The sequence below is a fragment of the Periplaneta americana genome, chromosome 16 (genome assembly GCF_040183065.1).
Source record: "Periplaneta americana isolate PAMFEO1 chromosome 16, P.americana_PAMFEO1_priV1, whole genome shotgun sequence".
NCBI classification, from domain to species: Eukaryota; Metazoa; Arthropoda; class Insecta; order Blattodea; family Blattidae; genus Periplaneta; species Periplaneta americana.
Window position 1 is genome coordinate 183052447 of NC_091132.1, and position 18854 is coordinate 183071300.

Here is an 18854-nt window from a genome sequence, read left to right on the forward strand (position 1 = left end):
TGTTTATGCAGAAGTTCATCCTGGCAATGCCTTTGTCTACCTCCTCATTCTTAAATGTTTCTGTAACACTGATTCCGTGATGTCACTACAGCAGCATGTACAATTTGAAATTCTTGGTGCTAATCTGTAGCATTTTATGGAAAATCTTTTTTTTAGATACAAGACCTCTTAACATGGATTGCTCCTAATGTAAATTGAGTTGTTTCCTCTGTATTATTAGGAAGATCAGAGTGACTCAGATGGAGTGAATGAGGGGCCAAGACAGGAAGTAACAGCAGAGGAGAACGAGGTTTTCGCCGAAAGGTAAGTGTGGTGTGCGAGTCTTCACGCAGAGAGTTGATTGTGTTTGAAATCGTTTTCTTGACTGTCTAGAAGCTCGTTCGAAAGGACTGTGGTTCTGAATCATCCCACAGGTGCTTGTCTGGCAATGCGGAGTTGCGCTTGGTCGTGGGATCGATTCCCGCTTGGAATGATTACCTAGTTGGATTTTTTCCGAGGTTTTCCCCAACCGTAAATCCTCGGCCTCATCACGCCAAATACCATCTCACTATCATCAATTTTATCGACGCTAAATAACCAAATATTTGATACAGTGTCGTTAAATAACCAAATAAAAATAAAACAAATGAATTATGTAACTGAGAAAGATAGACTGGGACAATGTTTGGCTGTAATTGGGTCTCGTTTTGAGCATCTGTGTTATGGTTTGGTTAATCATAGAGTTTTGTTTATCTTTTTGGCCTACTCAACATAATTTTACGTATTTATTTGCTCAAGTTGATAGTCAAAGAAACAAGTGTTTACTGTCATACACCATATATCTCAAGAACTAGTGTTTTTCGAACACTGGTGTCATTATGTATGGTTTATCTCCAACAGTTTTTGTATATACCTGATTTCTTTATTGTAAAAGTAAAATTTAAAAAGTTATTAGCAATATTCCATACCTCTTGTCCACCGTGTATAACAAAAGAATAAGGCATAGATCAAGGTATAGCACATTTGCAATCCGGAATTTGGATACAATTGCAAAAAATATCACGATAGAATCCAAAATTGGTGAAGCGAAGGTTTATAATCCTTTTTTTTTGGTAGCATAATCTTTGCCTACACTAGTGCTCATCAATTTACATACGCTTTTTTGGGTCTATATGACTATAGGATATCGGTAGTGTGTTTATGAGAATATATGTTGGCTAGATTGGAGAATTGGGTGATGTCATGTGGTCGACGTATGTGAGAAGGTTAGTGGGTTAGTTGAGGTGATATCTCAGTGACATGAGGTCAACTTATGTGAGAAGGTTAGTGGGTTAGTTGAGGTGATATCTCAGTGACATGAGGTCAACTTATGTGAGAAGGTTAGTTGGTTAGTTGAGGTGATATCTCAGTGACATGAGGTCAACTTATGTGAGAAGGTTAGTGCGTTAGTTGAGATGATATCTCGGTGACATGAGGTCTACTTATGTGAGAAGGTTAGTGGGTTAGTTGAGGTGATATCTCAGTGAGTTTTATTTGCTCGTCGTGTTGGTTTACGTCGGCCATGTTGTGAGGTCAGAATCGTTTGTCAAACTTGACGAAAATTAAGCCATATCCTATAATAAAAGAATCCCCTTTTTTTCTTCCAAGATTTAGAATGTAATTTGTAAGATGAAAATTTAATTTCATTTGCTTTTAATTACTGGTACTTATAATCATTTTTCCACGTGCTTTTAATATACCGTATTTAAAAACAAACATTGTGCCCAAAGTCACCTGAAATACCTAGTGACTTAGGGCAGAGACCTTTCTTAAGGAAAGAAGATATTTTGATAGACAGGTTTTCATCACGAAATTTTTAAACAAATTTTGTACTTCCAACATCTCTCGTTCATTTTTTATAAGGATATATCTCTAATGGTAATGTACCTGTGGGTGTAACAGATTTGTTTTAGTTGGAATATTCAAGAATTGGACATATATTTCTTATCGCATAGACTGATATTATATTCTCGTCAGGATTGCAGCTACCAGCGAAGAGACTGTATCATCAGAATTCGACAATATTGCAGATGATGACAAGGAGACTGTTTGCGAGATTCCCAAGAATTTAGTTTCTTCAAGATTACTTGTACACACTGATCAAGACGACAAGCAGCTGGAATTCGAAGTGTCTAAAATATGTTTGTCGAATTCAGCAAAACTGAATGTGCAATTACTCGAGCACGTAGACGAGAAAGTTTTCACATGCACTGTTTGTGGTAAGTGTTCCTCGAAGTCAGATAACCTGAAAATCGATAACCGCCGGCACAGAGACGAGAAACCTTTCAAATATGATGTTTGTGTTAAATTTTCTTCGCATTCAACCAACCTACAAACACATGAACACCTGCACACAGACGAGAAACGTTTCAAATGTGATGTTTGTAGTAAATGTTTCTCGCAGTTGAGAAACTTAAAAAGACATGAACTCCTGCACACAGGCGTGAAACAATTCAAATGTCATGTTTGTAGTAAATGTTTCTCGCAGTCGACTCACCTAAAAATACATGAACGCCTACACACAGGCGACAAACCTTTCAAATGTGATGTTTGTGATTTGTATTTCGCGCAGTCGTGGAACCTAAAAACTCACCAACGCCTCCACACAGGTGACAAACCTTTCAAATGTGATGTTTGCAGTAAATGTTTCTCAGAGTTGAAAAACCTAAAACGACATGAACTCCTGCACACAGGCGAGAAACATTTCAAATGTGATGTTTGTGGTAAATGTTTCTCGCAGTCGAGTCACCTAAAAAAACATCAACGCCTGCACACAGGCGACAAACCTTTTAAATGTGATGTTTGTGATTTGTATTTTGCGCAGTCGTGGAACCTAAAAACCCATCAACGCCTCCACGCAGGCGACAAACCTTTCAAATGTGATGTTTGTGGTTTCCGTTTCTCGCATTCGAGTAACCTGAAAACGCATGAACGAATGCACACGTGCGAGAAACCTTTCAAATGTGATGTTTGTGATAAGCGTTTCTCGCGTTCGAATATCCTGAAAAAGCATGAACGCCTGCACACAGGTGACAAACCTTTCAAATGTGATGTTTGTGGTAAGTGTTTCACGCGTTCCAATAACCTGAAAAAGCATGAACGCTTGCACACAGGTGAGAAATCTTTCAAATGTGATGTTTGTGATTTGTTTTTCTCAAACTTCAGGGGCTTACAAAGACATGAACGCGTGCACACAGACGATAAACCTTTCAAATGTGATGTTTGTGGTAAATCTTTCTCGAAGCCGAGTAACCTAAAAAGACATGAAAGCGTGCACACAGGCCTGAAGCCTTTCAAATGTGATGTTTGTGGTAAATGTTTTCCCGAGTCGAATAACCTAAAAACACATAAACGTCTGCACACAGGCGACAAACCTTTCAAATGTGATGTTTGTGGTTTGTGTTTCGCGCAGTCTTGTAATCTAAAATCCCATCAACGTCGGCACACGGGCGACAAACCTTTCGAATGTGATGTTTGTGGTAAGTGTTTTCCAACGTCGAGTAAACTAAAAACCCATCAACTCATCCACACAGGCGACAAACCTTTCAAATGTGATGTTTGCGGTTTGTGTTTCACGCAGTCTTGTAACCTAAAGGCCCATCAACGTCGGCACACGGGCGACAAACCTTTCACATGCGATGTTTGTGGTTTGTGTTTCACGCAGTCCCGTAGTCTAAAAACCCATCAACGTCTCCATACAGGCGACAAACCTTTCAAAATGTGAGGTTTGTGGTAAATGTTTTCCATTGTCGAGTAAACTAAAAACCCAGCGCCTCCACACAGGCGAAAAACCTTTCAAAACGTGAGGTTTGTGGTAAATGTTTTCCATTGTCGACTAAACTAAAAATTCGTCAACGCCATCACACAGGAGACAAACCTTTGAAATAATATGTTTGTGATAAATTTCTTGGATTCTACGATACTGAAAACTGATCTACGCCTGCACACAGGCAAGAAAACCTTTCAACTGCGATGTTTGTGGTATGTGTTTTCGAGGTCTAGTCGCTTGCGCTCGTTTCATAAACATACTCGCGTCGTAATTATTACCATTATAGGCTCGTTGCATAATGTACTATTGTCAGCCGTCCACCTGGTTGGCAAGTTGGTATAGCGCTGGCTTTCTATGCGCAAGGTTGCGGGTTCGATCCCGGGGCAGGTCGATGGCATTATTTAAGTGTGCTTAAATGCGACAGGCTCATGTCAGTAGATTTACTGGCATGTAAAAGAACTCCTGCGGGACAAAATTCCGGCACATCCGGCGACGCTGATATAACCTCTGCAGTTGCGAGCGTCGTTAAATTAAACATAACATACTATTGTCAGCCAACAATGGTTATTTTAAAATGAAAGATTTCATTAACCCATGTGGAGGTAATAGTGTTGTGACAGTTTAGGTCAGATCAGGAAAGTTCTCAAAATTTGATATTCGCCAGCACTAATTCCTTAATCTGTTCTCTCACGGCAAAATAATCGTGACAGTGGCTTTGTTTTGCAGTCTGTACTAACACAATTATCAAAGGTTAGAGACAAGACTTCCATTTGTTTAGCTGATAAGTGATGAGAATATTGAGTGAGGAATACATGCGAGGCTCTTGGTTCTGGAAGGGAGCGAAGAAAGCAGCTATATGCAAGGCACAAAAATTTTCTGGAAAAATATATAATGCCAAATTTTACCTTCTCACGCCATTATATTATGTTAATATACTTACATTAATAAATGTTTAAACATGGCATTAAAAAAATGTTATCGATTCACAGTTTGTCTACTACGCTTTTATCTTCTTTGAATAACGCTCCCAACTTGTCAATACTTGCTCTCAACGTTTTCCAAATAAACTATATGGAAATATAAATTCTGAGATTAATATATACTATTTGTTAATATTAATGTTCACTTATATTGACATACAACAAGAATTTCAGCGTAAAAATTTCACAATGTCCTACTGCATGTAATTGGGAGTATAATATTTTCAACATTTGTGTACCAATAATCCTTACAATGCTTGACGAACAATGAAAGGGTATTATTTTAAAATAATTAGTGCCTACTACGTAAAATGAAAAACCGTATGCGTCTTTATGTTGTTAGAAATTACTGCAATATTTATACGTTCTTGAAATACTCTATAAAAATCATGTTAATAAATTATGTTTTATAAACCACTGCTTTCTGAATTATAACTGAGTAAGCCTAAGCCTAATTGTGTTACAATTTGTCAAATACAGTATAGACACTGACAATAGTTGTGTTTTTCTTTCCTTCTGCTAAGTATGTGTATTATGTCCAAATGTTAATTGCATCCAACACTAGAAGCGCAGGATAGATTCCTGTACACCTCTCCAATTAAGAACTGGTAAGAGCAACGCAATCTGCACATATCCCGCGCACATACGCTGCACATTGTCTCTCATTTGTGGCATTCCTGGATTGCACAGAAGTAAAGGACCGTGGTTCGAGTCTCGCCTCTGGCAAGGTGAATTAAGTTGTTAATTGTTAATGAAAATATATATAATATAGATATAAATTTAGATAATACAAATAATGTAGCGGGGTGCGTAAAAAGGGGGAGAATAATGAGACTATAGAAATGTGTAGGCCCATAATGTATACGCGTATACTTTTTTTTTTTTTTTTGTGGCCCATTTCGTCACTGCTTCTGTACGAAAGTGGCTTATTGCGGATATAATATGCATCTTCAGCCGTCTTACATGTCGTACCAACATAACTTACGAGACATTACGAACGTTTCACGCTAGTTTGCAATGTTCTAGCGGGGTAGAAATTTGGCCATTTTCATATCTCAGGAAAGTGTGTAGGGGTAAGAAAATGGAGTGTTATGACAGTTTAGGTTACTTTACACTTTTATTATGTCTTACGTACTTATCTGTGACAGGTTATGTTATGGTAGTTTACGGTTTTGTTTTGCCTTGTATAGGCAAATCTGTGACAGGTTAGGTTGGTTTAGGATTTTATTGACAGGTTAGATAGAATAATTTCAAGGAAAAATTGTTCCGGGGCCGGGTATCGATCCTGGGACCCTTCGCTTAGTGCACGAATGGTCTCCCGACTAAGCTACTCCAGGAACTATACACGACAGCGTCACAATTTTTCCACCTAACCTGAAAGCCAGATTTGCAGATTAGATTAGGTTAGTTTAGGCTTTTATTATGCTTTGCATATACGAAACTGTGACCGTTTAGGTTAGTTTAGGATTTTTTAGGTTAGGTTACTTTGGGCTTTTATTATTGTGAAGACGAAGGTGAAAGGGATTTAGTGTGACGCTCTTGAACAGGTGATTTTTTTGTTTTCTGTGTTGGCAGTTCAAGTCAGTCGATGTCTATTCCAAATTTGGAGGAAGTCACTCAACGCTCGTTTCACCCCAAACTGCCCCCCCCTAATTTATATCTAAAACGACATATAACAAATCAATAATTACTATTAATCAGCAATATTGGCAGAAAAGGACACTGAAGAATGAAACCTGAACAAAAGCGTTTTGAATCTCGCTCATCTGAACACGGCCGCCAGGAAGACACGTCGGTAACGATTTAGTGAGCCCTGACCTGATCGTTGGAACGTAATGATGGCGGTATTGATACTGTAGTAATCATTCAAGGACTGTCAGTGTTGATATACATAAGCCTGCACAATGATGTCTTATTACTCCGACGCTGTCATATCTAAGATGAAATCTGAGGAAGATTCGGTGCCAATTTCGTCCCCTGTAGTGAATTTTGACCCTGAGGTGAGTGAAGCACAAGAAATGCACTGCATGTTCTTCCAGTCTTTATCTTGTGTTTTGATTGGCATGTGCACTGCCTTATACAACAGTACTTGTTGTACCTTTTGGTCTATGATAGAGGCAGGAAAAATCTCATCACTAATTGCTATTAGATGTTATGACATGTTGGAGAGAAGTTTAATGTTGAACTGTTGTGATGACGCTTTAGGTTCTAAATTTAAAAATGAAATTTATTGTTACACTTCCTCTTAATGGTTGCCAAGCTATGCAATCCCACAGTGTTTAAGAACAAGACTCTTCTATTTCCTGTCTCTTTGTTTAAAATTCTCATTATTTTTTACGGTTTCCAAATAATTAACTTTGTTTTAGATGTGTATACAGAAATTATCACCATTACTTTATATAGCCTACAGTATATTTAGGCTATCTTTTAGCATTTACATAAATTACACTATCTAATACAGCGACTATAATAGTACGTTATATTATTTCGTAAAATTTGTCTACAAGCACTCTCTTAATTTTAAGGTGTTATAGGCCTACTTATTTATGGAGTCGATAACCGCTCCCTGTATTAACAGCCTGCCTCATTAACAGAGCATTGTTCTACTACAAACATTTGAAATAATGCAAATAGCAGATGTTCATGTTTCGAGTGAGGGCAGTCAATGTTTAAATAAATAGGCCTAATTACTAATTAGTTATTGGAAGAACCTTATTGACAGTACAGACGATTTCGTAGCAATATATTGTGTTCAGTTCTGTCTATTATTGTATATATTTCCGTGCTGTCTTAGTGTGGTATATATCAGTGTATGAAAGACATATATGAATATTGATACCGAGAAGGCACCATTTATGAGGCAACTAGGACCCAAGATAATGGGTGGCTAGTTCCTTTCCTCCTCCGTTACATACATCGCTGATTAGCTAAATAGTACACCAATCAGACTTGACATGCATACAAACAATTGATCTTCCTCTCACATTTCGTTAAGTGAGATTTACTGTCTGATAATGGATGTACATATCAGCCACAACCGCAATCAGAGGATGAAGTCAATAATGTGCGAAAATGAAAACTTTGTGCAGAATCAAAAATGTTAAATATTCCATGGTCGAAATTAATAACAAAATATAAAACAAGTTGTAAAATAAGACGTCACCACATACTGGATGATTCAGTGAAAGACTACAAAAATTAAGCAGTAAATAGAGAATTTCTACGTACATTTTGAGATATCATTGAACTGAAGATCTGTTAACCGTGATTAAGGGGTTAGGTACAGCTTAGAGAAGTAACATTTTGGAAATATTCAATGTGTTTTTTTTTTCCTCCATTACTGTATCTTGTACAATAATGAAAATTAATATGTGTAAAACACTGTCCTTCTGCTATATGATAATCATGTTTTTATGATTTAAAAAAAATTTTATATATATATATATATATATGTATATATTTTTTTTTTGAAAATTCAAAGTTCACTGTGCAGTGAGAAGCGTTTCCCTCTTAACTCAAAAAGTATCCAACATTCTGTGATGAAATTTTTTGTGTGTATTTATGCATGTCATATCTACAATATGATGCAAAATCACTTCTCTACCTTTGATAGATTGTCTGATAAAAAATAAATTCATTTTAAAAAATGGTCAAATATCTAACAGAAAATTAAAAAAAAATATTGTTATTGAGAAATGTAGTTGAAACAGCATGATATTGTAAACATGAGTTTCAGCAATAAAATAAAAGAGGTAGAACATGAAAAACTTAACAAGTTTATGAGTTATGAGGGAAATGCTTCATCACTCCACAGTGAACTTTGAATTTTGAAAAAAATTATAAATATTTTTTTTAATCGTAAAAATATTTTTTTTTCATACATCAGAAGGATAGCGTTTTACACATACCAATTTTCATTATTGTAAAAGATACAGTAATGCAGGAAAAAAATGTTGAGTATTTCCAAAAATTTTACTGCTGTAAGCTATAGCTAACCCATTAAGGCGATCAAGTCAGTTTTGCTGTAAATATCTGGGTGGGCGTTACAGAATACAAGACCATCTCATTGGGCTATATTTGCTACTTGCCTGTCTGAGTGACAACATTCTCCCATTTACTAACGCTTTGTGCAAAGAGTTTCTGCCTGAATTGTTGGAGGATGTACTCCTTTTTCTGCTAGAAAAGTTTGGGAATGCTTCTTGTGCAGTAGTTCGACGGAACGAAAGCAATGAGTGGTTGTTTTGGTTTTTCCACAGCTATCCTTGATTGAAATTTCTAGCCATCCAATGCAGGCAACCAGTAAATAATATATGTATGTATGTATTTATTTACACTGCAAGTGGGCAAGCACCCGGTGGCAGTGGTATATACAATATAAACAATACACAATAAAATTATAAGCAATACACAATAAAATTTACAATACACAATACAATTTTACAACACATATACAATTTTATACACAATACAATAAGAATACACAATACAATTTAACCCAATAATAATAAAACATAAATAAAATACCTAATTTTACAATACAACCTACATAATTATGTATAGGACCTACATAAGTTTCAATAGTCTTTCACTTTACTCTCATCTCATTCCCTGTAGTGGCACTATGACGCATTTCACTGACACTTTAGCACACATTTCACTGACACTCTGTAACACATTTCACTGACACTATAGAACACATTTCATTGACCTATAAATTATCACTGATCGGAACTGTTCACTGCACTGTAAAACCATAACTTCACTGACTCACCTCGCTTCACTGATACAACAGTTCAAATAAGTCAAATAATTACATCCTTATGCATACTTATAAACAGAACTACATTTAAACTAAACATTTCTAGTCTACGGCCCTCTTACACGCTATTTTTAAATAATTTACAATTCAAACCAAGAAAGTAAACTCGTTAGGCTAGATAAATACATGTCACCTTAAAAAATTAAATGTTATATGTCACCTTAATTTTAATTTGCACTTTATACACAACTTTTTAAGTTATTCTTGAATCTCCTTAAGGAAGCACAGCCCTCAAAGACCGCAGCAGGTAGGTCATTCCAATCATTTATAGTCCTATTTAAAAATGAGAATTCACCTACATCCGTTTTCTGTTTCCTACATTTGATTTTAAAATCATGATCGTTCCTACCATAGTACGTTGGCTTTTCTAACCAAGCCGTTATGTCTACCCATGCTTTCTGACCTAGATGTGCTCTATACAATGATGTTATTCTAGTTTTCCTACGTCTGTTTTCCAAAGTTTCCCATTTAAGTTCTTTTATCGTATCGTTTCCATCTTCTCTTTTACCTTTAACAAATTTAGCTGCCCTATACTGGAGTCTTTCTAAGGAATTTATCTGATATATTCTATAGGGATCCCAACATGTAGTTCTGTATTCCATTAACGGTCGCACTAACGTTAGATATGCTATTTCCCTCGATTTGGGGCTAGCCTTTCTCAAGATTCTCATAATAAAGTGAAGTGCCCTCCATGCTTTACCCGTAACATTATCAACATGTTCTCCCCAAGGAAGTTTGGAGTTTAAATACACTCCTAGGTATTTACAACATTGTTCTTGCGGAATTACAACACCACTGAATTCGTAATTAAGACTAGTTTCCTCTCGGGTTTTACAAAATGTTATAGATTTACTTCTAGAACCATATACTCACAACAATTCCGAGTCTTAATTATCTAATTATTTGTAAATCATGCAAATTTCGTGGTTAATGCAACATAATCCCGAAAGTATGCTACATTATTTACACAATAATTTACTTTGTGCAGGAATCCAGGAATATGTTTTCTTCATCACGACATATTTTATACAACTTACGTCTATCTTTTTGAAAGACTTTCAGCTGGGCAGTAAAATTATGAACTTCCACATACTGCAACTTGTAGTGTAGCTGGAGCATGGTAACACATAGAAAGCAGCCTGTACTGTTAGAAGTCTTTTAACACCCAGTAATAAATTGATGACTTAACATATTGTCTCTTTGTACTTCAGCAACAGAATCTTTTGGATCAGCATGTGACTAGCCTAAAGACGGAATATGTGGACCACAATCCTGATCTCACATCTGAAGTTAAATTAGAGGAAGGTCCGGTGCCAATTTCCTTCCCTGTGTTCAAACGAGAACCTGAGGTGAGTGGAGCACAAGAAATGCTGTGCGTGTTCTTTTTCTTCCAGTGTATAACTTTTATTTTGATTGTAACCTACACTACCTCTTTAAAACAATACTTTCAGTGCCTTTCAATTTACGATGGCAACAAAAATACGTCATCACGTATTTATTATTTATGTCATGTGGCAAAGAGCTCTTAATATTGACTTCCTGTCTGGTTTTATCTTTAAAATTTGAAAAAGAAACTGCTTGTTACACTTACTCTTAATTGTTGCCAAGCTACACTGGATATTTGGTAATGTTAATATGTCGCACTTAAAGACACCACTTCTTTCTCTTTTGTCTAAAATTCTCAATTCTTTTTACATACTTACTATATACTTACTGGCTTTTAAGGAACCCGGAGATACATTGCTGCCATTACATAAGCCCGCCATTGGTCCCTATCCTGAGCAAGATTAATCCATTCCCTACCATCATATCCCACCTCCCTCAAATCCATTTTAATATTATCTTCCCATCTACGTATCGGCCTGCCGAAAGGTATTTTTCCCTCTGGCCAACCATCACTGTATATACATTTCTGGATTCGCCCACTCGTGCTACATGCCCTGTCCATCTCAAATGTCTGGATTTAATGTTTCTAATTATGTCAGGTGAAGAATACAATGCGTGCAGTACTGTGTTGTATAACTTTCTCCATTCTCCTGTAACTTCATCCCTCTTAGCCCCAAATATTTTTCTAAGAACCTTATTCTCAAACATCCTTAACCTATGTTCCTCTCTCAAAGTGAGAGTCCAAGTTTCACAACCATAAAGAACAACCGGTAATATAACTGTTTTATAAATTCTAACTTTCAGATTTTTTGACAGCAGACTGGATGATAAAAACTTCTCAACCGAATAATAACAGGCGTTTCCCATATTTATTCCGTGTTTAATTTCCTCCCGAGTTTCAGTTATATTTGTTACTGTTGCTCCCGGGTATTTGAATTTTTCCACCTCTTCAAAGGATACATTTCCAATTTTTATATTTCCATTTCGTACAATATTCTGGTCACGAGACGTAATCATATAGTTTGTCTTTTCGGCATTTACTTCCAAACCTATCTCTGTAAAATTTCTGTGTTTTCCCTAATCGTTTGTGGATTTTCTCCTAACAAATTCACGTCATCCGCATAGACAAGCAGCTGATGTAACCCGTTCAATTCCAAACTCTCTCTGTTATCCTAGACTTTCCTAATCGCATACTCTAGAGCAAAGTTAAAAAGTAAAGGTGATAGTGCATCTCCTTGCTTTAGCTCACAGTGAATTAGAAACGCATCTGACAGAAACTGGCCTATACGGACTCTGCTTCTCCTTCGAGGCAAGCCTCAGCCGGAGTGTGATATGTGCCGTGTTCCACTTACAGTTTAACATTTTTTATTGCGTTGTAGAAAATATGACCGTGTCCGCCGGCAATATGGAATTCGGCCGACACTACGTGACGCTCTTGGAAATGATTTTAATTGTACAAAAATGCAGTTCTTAAATTTTTATGGAATGCAGGTTTAGATAAGGTGATTTAGTTTTTTTTTGGCCCATTTTATTTATCCTCCGGACCCTTTACATCCGGAGATTACATTTGTGGTTTTATATTTAATTTTACATTGTTGACATTTCGGACTTTATATATCCGAATATTTTATAAAATTTTATTGTTTTTAAAATATGATACACAATTTGTCTCTGGTGGTCTTAGTTTTATTGTTTTATTTCTTCGTTTTAAATACCACCTAGGGTCGTAGAATTGCTCACTTTTATGATTCTGTAGAAATCACCTTACGTATACTGCATTTGTGTGCCTCGTTTTACCGTGACAACGCTTTTTAGTTCTTTTAGCACTCTGATTATTATATTATTTATGTCTTTGTTATATTAAGAATTTTAGATAAGGGCGCAAATAGCCATAGTAGCTGACGCGCCCTTCCTAAACCCTACTACTACTACTACTACTACGGACTCTGCTGTATGTTTCACTAAGACATATTTTAATTAATCGAACTAGTTTCTTGGGAATACCAAATTCAATAAAGATATCGTATAAAACTTCTCTCTTAACCGAGTCATATGCCTTTTTGAATTCTATGAATAACTGATGCACTGTACCCTTATACTCCCATTTTTTCTCCATTATCCGTCGAATACAAAATATCTGATCAATAGTTGATCTATTACGCCTAAAACCACACTGATGATCTCCAATAATTTCATCTACATATGGTGTTACAATACTCTACAGTTTCCAAATATTTGATTTTGCTTCAAATGTAGTTACAATCATTATCACCTGCCTTCAGGGCAATTTCATTTTTCACGATATCAGCTTTGGACTGTATATATTATAACATCTATAAGTATTTTTCTGCAACACTTTCAACAGGGCAATAAAAATTATGAACGTGTACGTACTGCTAATTGTAGGCTAGTTGGGGCATGGTAACACATAGAAAGCAGCTTGTAATGTTACAGTTCTTCTAACGCCCAGTAATAAATTGTTGATTTAACATGTTATCTCTTTGTACATCAGGAACAGAATCTTTCTGATCAGCATGTGACTAGCATCATGGCGGAATATGTGGGCCAGAGTGCTCAATTTACATCTGAACTGAAATTTGAGGAAGATCCGGTGCCAATTTCGTTCTTTCTGTTGAAACGTGAACCTGAGGTGAGTGGAGCATAAGGAATGCACTGCGTGTTCTTCTTCCAGCTTATACCAGGTGGCCCGGGTTCGAATCCCAGTCGGGGCAAGTTACGTGGTTGAGGTTTTTTCCGAGGTTTTCCCTCAACCCAATACGAGCAAATGCTGGGTAACTTTCGGTGCTGGACCCCGGACTCATTTCACCGGCATTATCACCTTCATATCATTCAGACGCTAAATAACCTAGATGTTGATACAGCGTCGTAAAATAACCCAAGAAAAAAAATATATATCTTCCTTGTATTTGGATTGTAATGGACACTACCTCTTTAAGGGTATATGTACGTGAACGACCACAAATATTATTAGAAAATGTAGGCTCTAAGTTTCTAAAATTTTATAAGAAAATGAACTCACAATTGGACAAAAATTACAAGGTACCAGAACAAGACTTATTAGAAATGAAATATCTGATAAAAGTATAAAAAAGGTTACTAATGATACTTTTCAAACCAGTTTTATCAAATTATGGGAAAAAAGAAAAACAAAAATATTCTATAGTTACATCATTTGGTAACCATAACATTGTAATGGTCTCTCTGACATTTTTTATATTTTTCCTGCATATAATAAATACTTATTTCTCAAAAGTAGACTACTCTCAGACATGTAGAGTTGTTTATTTTAATACAATTAATTTTTTATCTGTCCTATATAATATGTATTAAAATTTACATAATATTTTGTGACCTAATTTTTCTGTTTTCAAGGAAATGGGCATTATTGTAGTCTACCCTTTGCATAAATGCATGTTAAATCACTGTACAAAATGTCATAATTCTATCTCTAATGGTTGTGAAGTTATGAAATAATATGTGTGAAAATTTAACTTGAAATAAAAAGTGAATTCTATAAAATAATAATAATAATAATAATAATAATAATAATAATGGCTTTATTTAACCTGGCAGAGTTAAGGCCGTAAGGCCTTCTCTTACACTCAACCAGGATTAAAACTTGCTTACACAGTTGAACATAAAACTGGATCGCAATTCAGTAATTACATACTGATACAATTTAGGTACATAACGAGATCAAAAGAGGTAGTTACATAAAATTTACCTCATAAAATAAAAATACACATAGTGAAATACATATTAATGTTGTTAGAAACAAATACGAATCACATAAAAACAGAAGCCGATAATTCAATAAAAACTGGTTGGCGAGTTGGTATAGTGCTGGCCTTCTATGTCCAAGGTTGCGGGTTTGATCCCCGGCCACGTCGATGGCATTTAAGTGTGCTTAAATGCGACAGGCTCATGTCAGTAGATTTACTGGCATGTAAAAGAACTCCTGCGGGTCAAAATTCCGGTACATCCGGCGACGCTAATATAACCTCTGCAGTTTCGAGCGTCGTTAAATAAAACATAACATTTCAATAAAAAAAATGTACACAGTAAAAATAAAAATAAACACATTAGTATACATATTAGTATTATATTGCAATTAAGTAGGATTCACATAATTAAACCAGAAACCGACAATTGAATAAAATGTATACAAAAAATAGATTAATAATAAAAAACAACAACACAGTGGGATACATATTGGCGATTTAGATAATAAAAATAAGAAACAAAAAAAAAATAGAAATAAATACAGTGGAACACATTACATTAAATATTTGCAACGCGTTAGGTCTGGCAACTCATCATAAGATATTTTTCTAATTTACATTTAAAATAAATTAGTATCCTTTTTTATACTTTTATCAGATATTTAAGTTCTAATAAGTCTTGTTGTCGTACCTTGTAATATTTGTCCAATTGTGAGTTCATTTTCTTGTAGCATTTTAGAAATTTAGAGCCTACATTTTCTAATAATATTTGTGGTCGTTCACATACATAAACCCTTAAAACAGTACTTGCAGTGCCTTTCAATTTATTATGGACACCAAAAATATCTCATAACTTTTTTATGATTTATGTCATGTTGCAGAGAACTCTAATGTTGATATCTTGTCTTGTTTTATCTTTCAAATTTGAAAACGAAATTGCTAGTTACACTTACTCTTAATTGTTGCCAAGCTGCACTGGGTATTTGATAATATCACACTCTAGTGTATACAGAAGCTCAATACTTAATAAATATGCATCCATAGATAGTTGCTAGCCACCAGGATCGCTACTATCGCCTCATCACAGACCCTTTCTTTCCCTAGCAGAAGATAAAATGTATTGTACTTTCGATATCGTGTTCTTTGGAAAAAATTAACACCTTCCTTCCATTAGGCTATTGAAATATGAAATACATAAGTTTTATATATTATTTTCATAAAGTATATATTATATTTTATAAACTCACCTTCCTGGATCTTTCGGAAGAAGGATAACTCTGACCTTTTTTTCTTACAATTTATAGTGCTACAAATGTCTCTTTGTTCCATATTATTATTCAAATAATTGTATGTTAGCCATTTATATAGTTTGACAACTTCAAGTGAAACCCCGTAAAACACGCCAACTTCTGGAATCTCTCTCTCTCTTTCTTCTCTCCCCCTCGCTCCTCGTCATTCAGTCACCAATCACCACGTAAATATCTGAGAGGGTGTCGCGACCAATAGAAGAACCACTTTCCAGTATTACCACAATAACGGATTCTTCATTTTTGCCTCGACTGTCGGCTAGGAAGGTTCCATTATGCTAGCATTGCAGGCAACTAGTCAACCTTTTAATGCTTTTGTTAGCAGGTTTGACAAACTGTGAGTGGACCTGCAAGTACATAGTGCATAGTGCTCTCTCCCTTCCCCCCGTGCTTTCTCACTTGCTCCTCCCCAAGACAGCCAGCGCTCACGTAGTAACTCGGTCAGGGTTTCAGTTCGACTTGTCAATCTATAGTTTTCACAACAATGCGAAATACGGCACAGTCAATATCTTTTTGATCTAGACCAGGCTGTAATGTATGTTCGGGTTTTCAATTTCAGTGTATGAAGCTCAGTGAAATATTATATTATAACTCTATTGCGTATCATTGCTAAGTTTTATTTAGTGTAATGTGTTCATAAGTTCCGTTTACTTCTTGTTGCGTAGTATGTTGCAGAAATAATTGAATCGCTCTATGCAGAAAGGGCTTCAGTCACAAATTTTGAAAAAACGAGATATCGATGGAAATCATATCTTTATGGATGGTTCCATCAGCCTGTGCAGAAAGGAATTCAGTCCAATGCTTGGAAAGACAGAAACTGAAGCGTCAGGCTGAGAGTTCTATGCAGAAAGGAATACAAAGTACACACTGTTTTCCTTAGTTTTCTCAAAACCAGGTCTAATGGACTGAAGCCCTTTCTGCATGGGGCGATTCAATTACAATGTCCATACCTGTGGAGTAACGGTCAGAGCGTCTGGCCGCGAAACCAGGTGGCCCGGGTTCGAATCCCGGTTGGGGCAAGTTACCTAGTTGAGGTTTTTACCGGGGTTTTCCCTCATCCCAATACGAGCAAATGCTGGGTAACTTTCGGTGCTGGACTCATTTCACCGGCATTATCACCTTCATTCCATTCAGACGCTAAATAATCTAGAAGTTGATACAGCGTCGTAAAATAACCCAATAAACTAAAAAAAAAAAAAATTACAAAACTGTGTTATTTTAATGTGAAGAGAATTTTACATGTGAACATAATCTGTTCGAATCGAGCTATGAGGCTATTTTTAGGTTTAATAAAAAAGAATTTATATTGTAATTTTAACTTAGCACATCTAACCTACCTTCCTTAATTGTAGACAGAAAATTTACAACAAAACTCCTGTGAAATTAGTGTATGTACGATTGTGTTGCTTCGTCTGTTAGGTAGTAGATAAATACAATAATTCAGTACTCAATTGTATTATTGAAATACAGACAAATTGAATGTCCGGGGTTTCATACATGATATTATGTTTAATTATAATGTATAATTGCGAATATAGGAATATAAGTTAAATATAGTAAACATAACCTATAATTTCCATATGACATGACATACATACGTGATGGGAGGGCATTGGAGACCACGAAAATTAGACAGAAAGAGGCAACTGGTACAGTAAACATAACCTATAATTTCAATATATCTAAATATTCGTGCAGTGCAACTGAAAATTATTGAATTTTGCATAAATGAATGTACAAGAATTTCGCAATGTTTAATTGAAATAAAGGCAGGTATTACACATATGAACAACGTAATTTTCACACGAAAAATAATATTACTAGCAAGTGAATTATGTCTGAAGTGTCTCATGATCATTGTTTTAAATTTTATTAATGCAATTGCACTACATTTTAGAGAAATATATGTTACTCTTTATGCATTCAAACTAATTTATATGGTTGAAACGCAAGTCACATGGTCTGCCTTACGGCCTGTATTAGATCACGATGGTAGTGGCACAGTCTTTTGTTCCTAGTACTCACAGCGCTCCAAGTGGCTAGCAACTATAGCGAGAAATGTAAAAAATCGTACCAAGCTTCGTGACTTTATATAGTAGATTGTGATAATATATCGGACTTAAGGACACGACTTCTTTTTTATTTCTCTGTGTTCTTTTAAGGGGAGAGGATGGTATTTTTGGTGAAAAATGAGTAAATTAAAAAAAAAATCTTTAAAATACTCTGTGATATGTGTGGAATGCATAGCATAACATTTTGTGGGTATTTGTGCCCTTATCGGATGTTGAGTCGCCATTTTTAAACCTTCTGCGTTATGGACTTTTAAATCACTCGCCCACTTTTATTGTTGTTTCCGGTAAATTGAATTTTCAATTTTTTTTTCTTTAAAATACCCTTTTATATGTGTGGAATGCATAGCATAACATTTTGTGGGTATTTGTGCCCTTATCGGATGTTGAGACGTCATTTTTAAACTTCCTGCGCTATGGATTTTTAAATCAGACGCCCACTTTTATTGTTGTTTCCGGTAAATTGAATTTTCAATTTTTTTTTTCTTTAAAATACCCTTTTATATGTGTGGAATGCATAGCATAACATTTTGTGGGTATTTGTTCCCTTATCGGATGTTGAGACGTCATTTTTAAACTTCCTGCGCTATGGATTTTTAAATCAGACGCCCACTTTTATTGTTGTTTCCGGTAAACTGAATTTTCAATGGTTTTTTTCTTTAAAATACCCTTTTATATGTGTGGAATGCATAGCATAACATTTTGTGGGTATTTGTGCCCTTATCGGATGTTGAGTCGCCATTTTAAACTTTCTGCGTTATGG

At 35.6% G+C, this 18854-nt stretch overlaps 3 protein-coding genes across 5 annotated transcripts in view; all 3 read left to right on the forward strand.

Moving 5' to 3' along the window:
- LOC138692197 (zinc finger protein ZFP2-like) overlaps window positions 1–18854 on the forward strand; it is a 148326-nt gene that overhangs the window by 10669 nt on the left and 118803 nt on the right. The gene's annotated exons all lie outside the window — the stretch shown is intronic.
- Window positions 80–5254, forward strand: LOC138716467 (zinc finger protein 271-like). Its single transcript, XM_069849580.1, has 3 exons — window positions 80–97; window positions 221–303; window positions 1996–5254. The coding sequence occupies exons 1-3, from the start codon at window positions 80–82 to the stop codon at window positions 3740–3742; spliced, it is 1848 nt and encodes a 615-aa protein (XP_069705681.1). The 3' UTR covers window positions 3743–5254.
- Window positions 6610–18854, forward strand: part of LOC138692195 (zinc finger protein 708-like) — a 28051-nt gene continuing 15806 nt past the window's right edge. Inside the window, exons 1-3 of one of the 2 annotated variants that reach the window (XM_069815269.1) lie at window positions 6610–6767; window positions 10798–10935; window positions 13485–13622. In XM_069815269.1, coding sequence (XP_069671370.1) covers window positions 6672–6767; window positions 10798–10935; window positions 13485–13622 — 372 coding nt within the window. In that variant the 5' untranslated portion in view covers window positions 6610–6671. The remainder of the gene's footprint in view (window positions 6768–10797; window positions 10936–13484; window positions 13623–18854) is intronic. The other variant, XM_069815270.1, reaches the window with a different exon arrangement.

Excerpts from the sequence above, each read along its gene's own strand:
- LOC138716467 (XM_069849580.1), top strand. Across the intron at positions 304-1,995 it reads AACGAGGTTTTCGCCGAAAG|GATTGCAGCTACCAGCGAAG; the intron begins GTAAGTGTGGTG and ends TATTCTCGTCAG.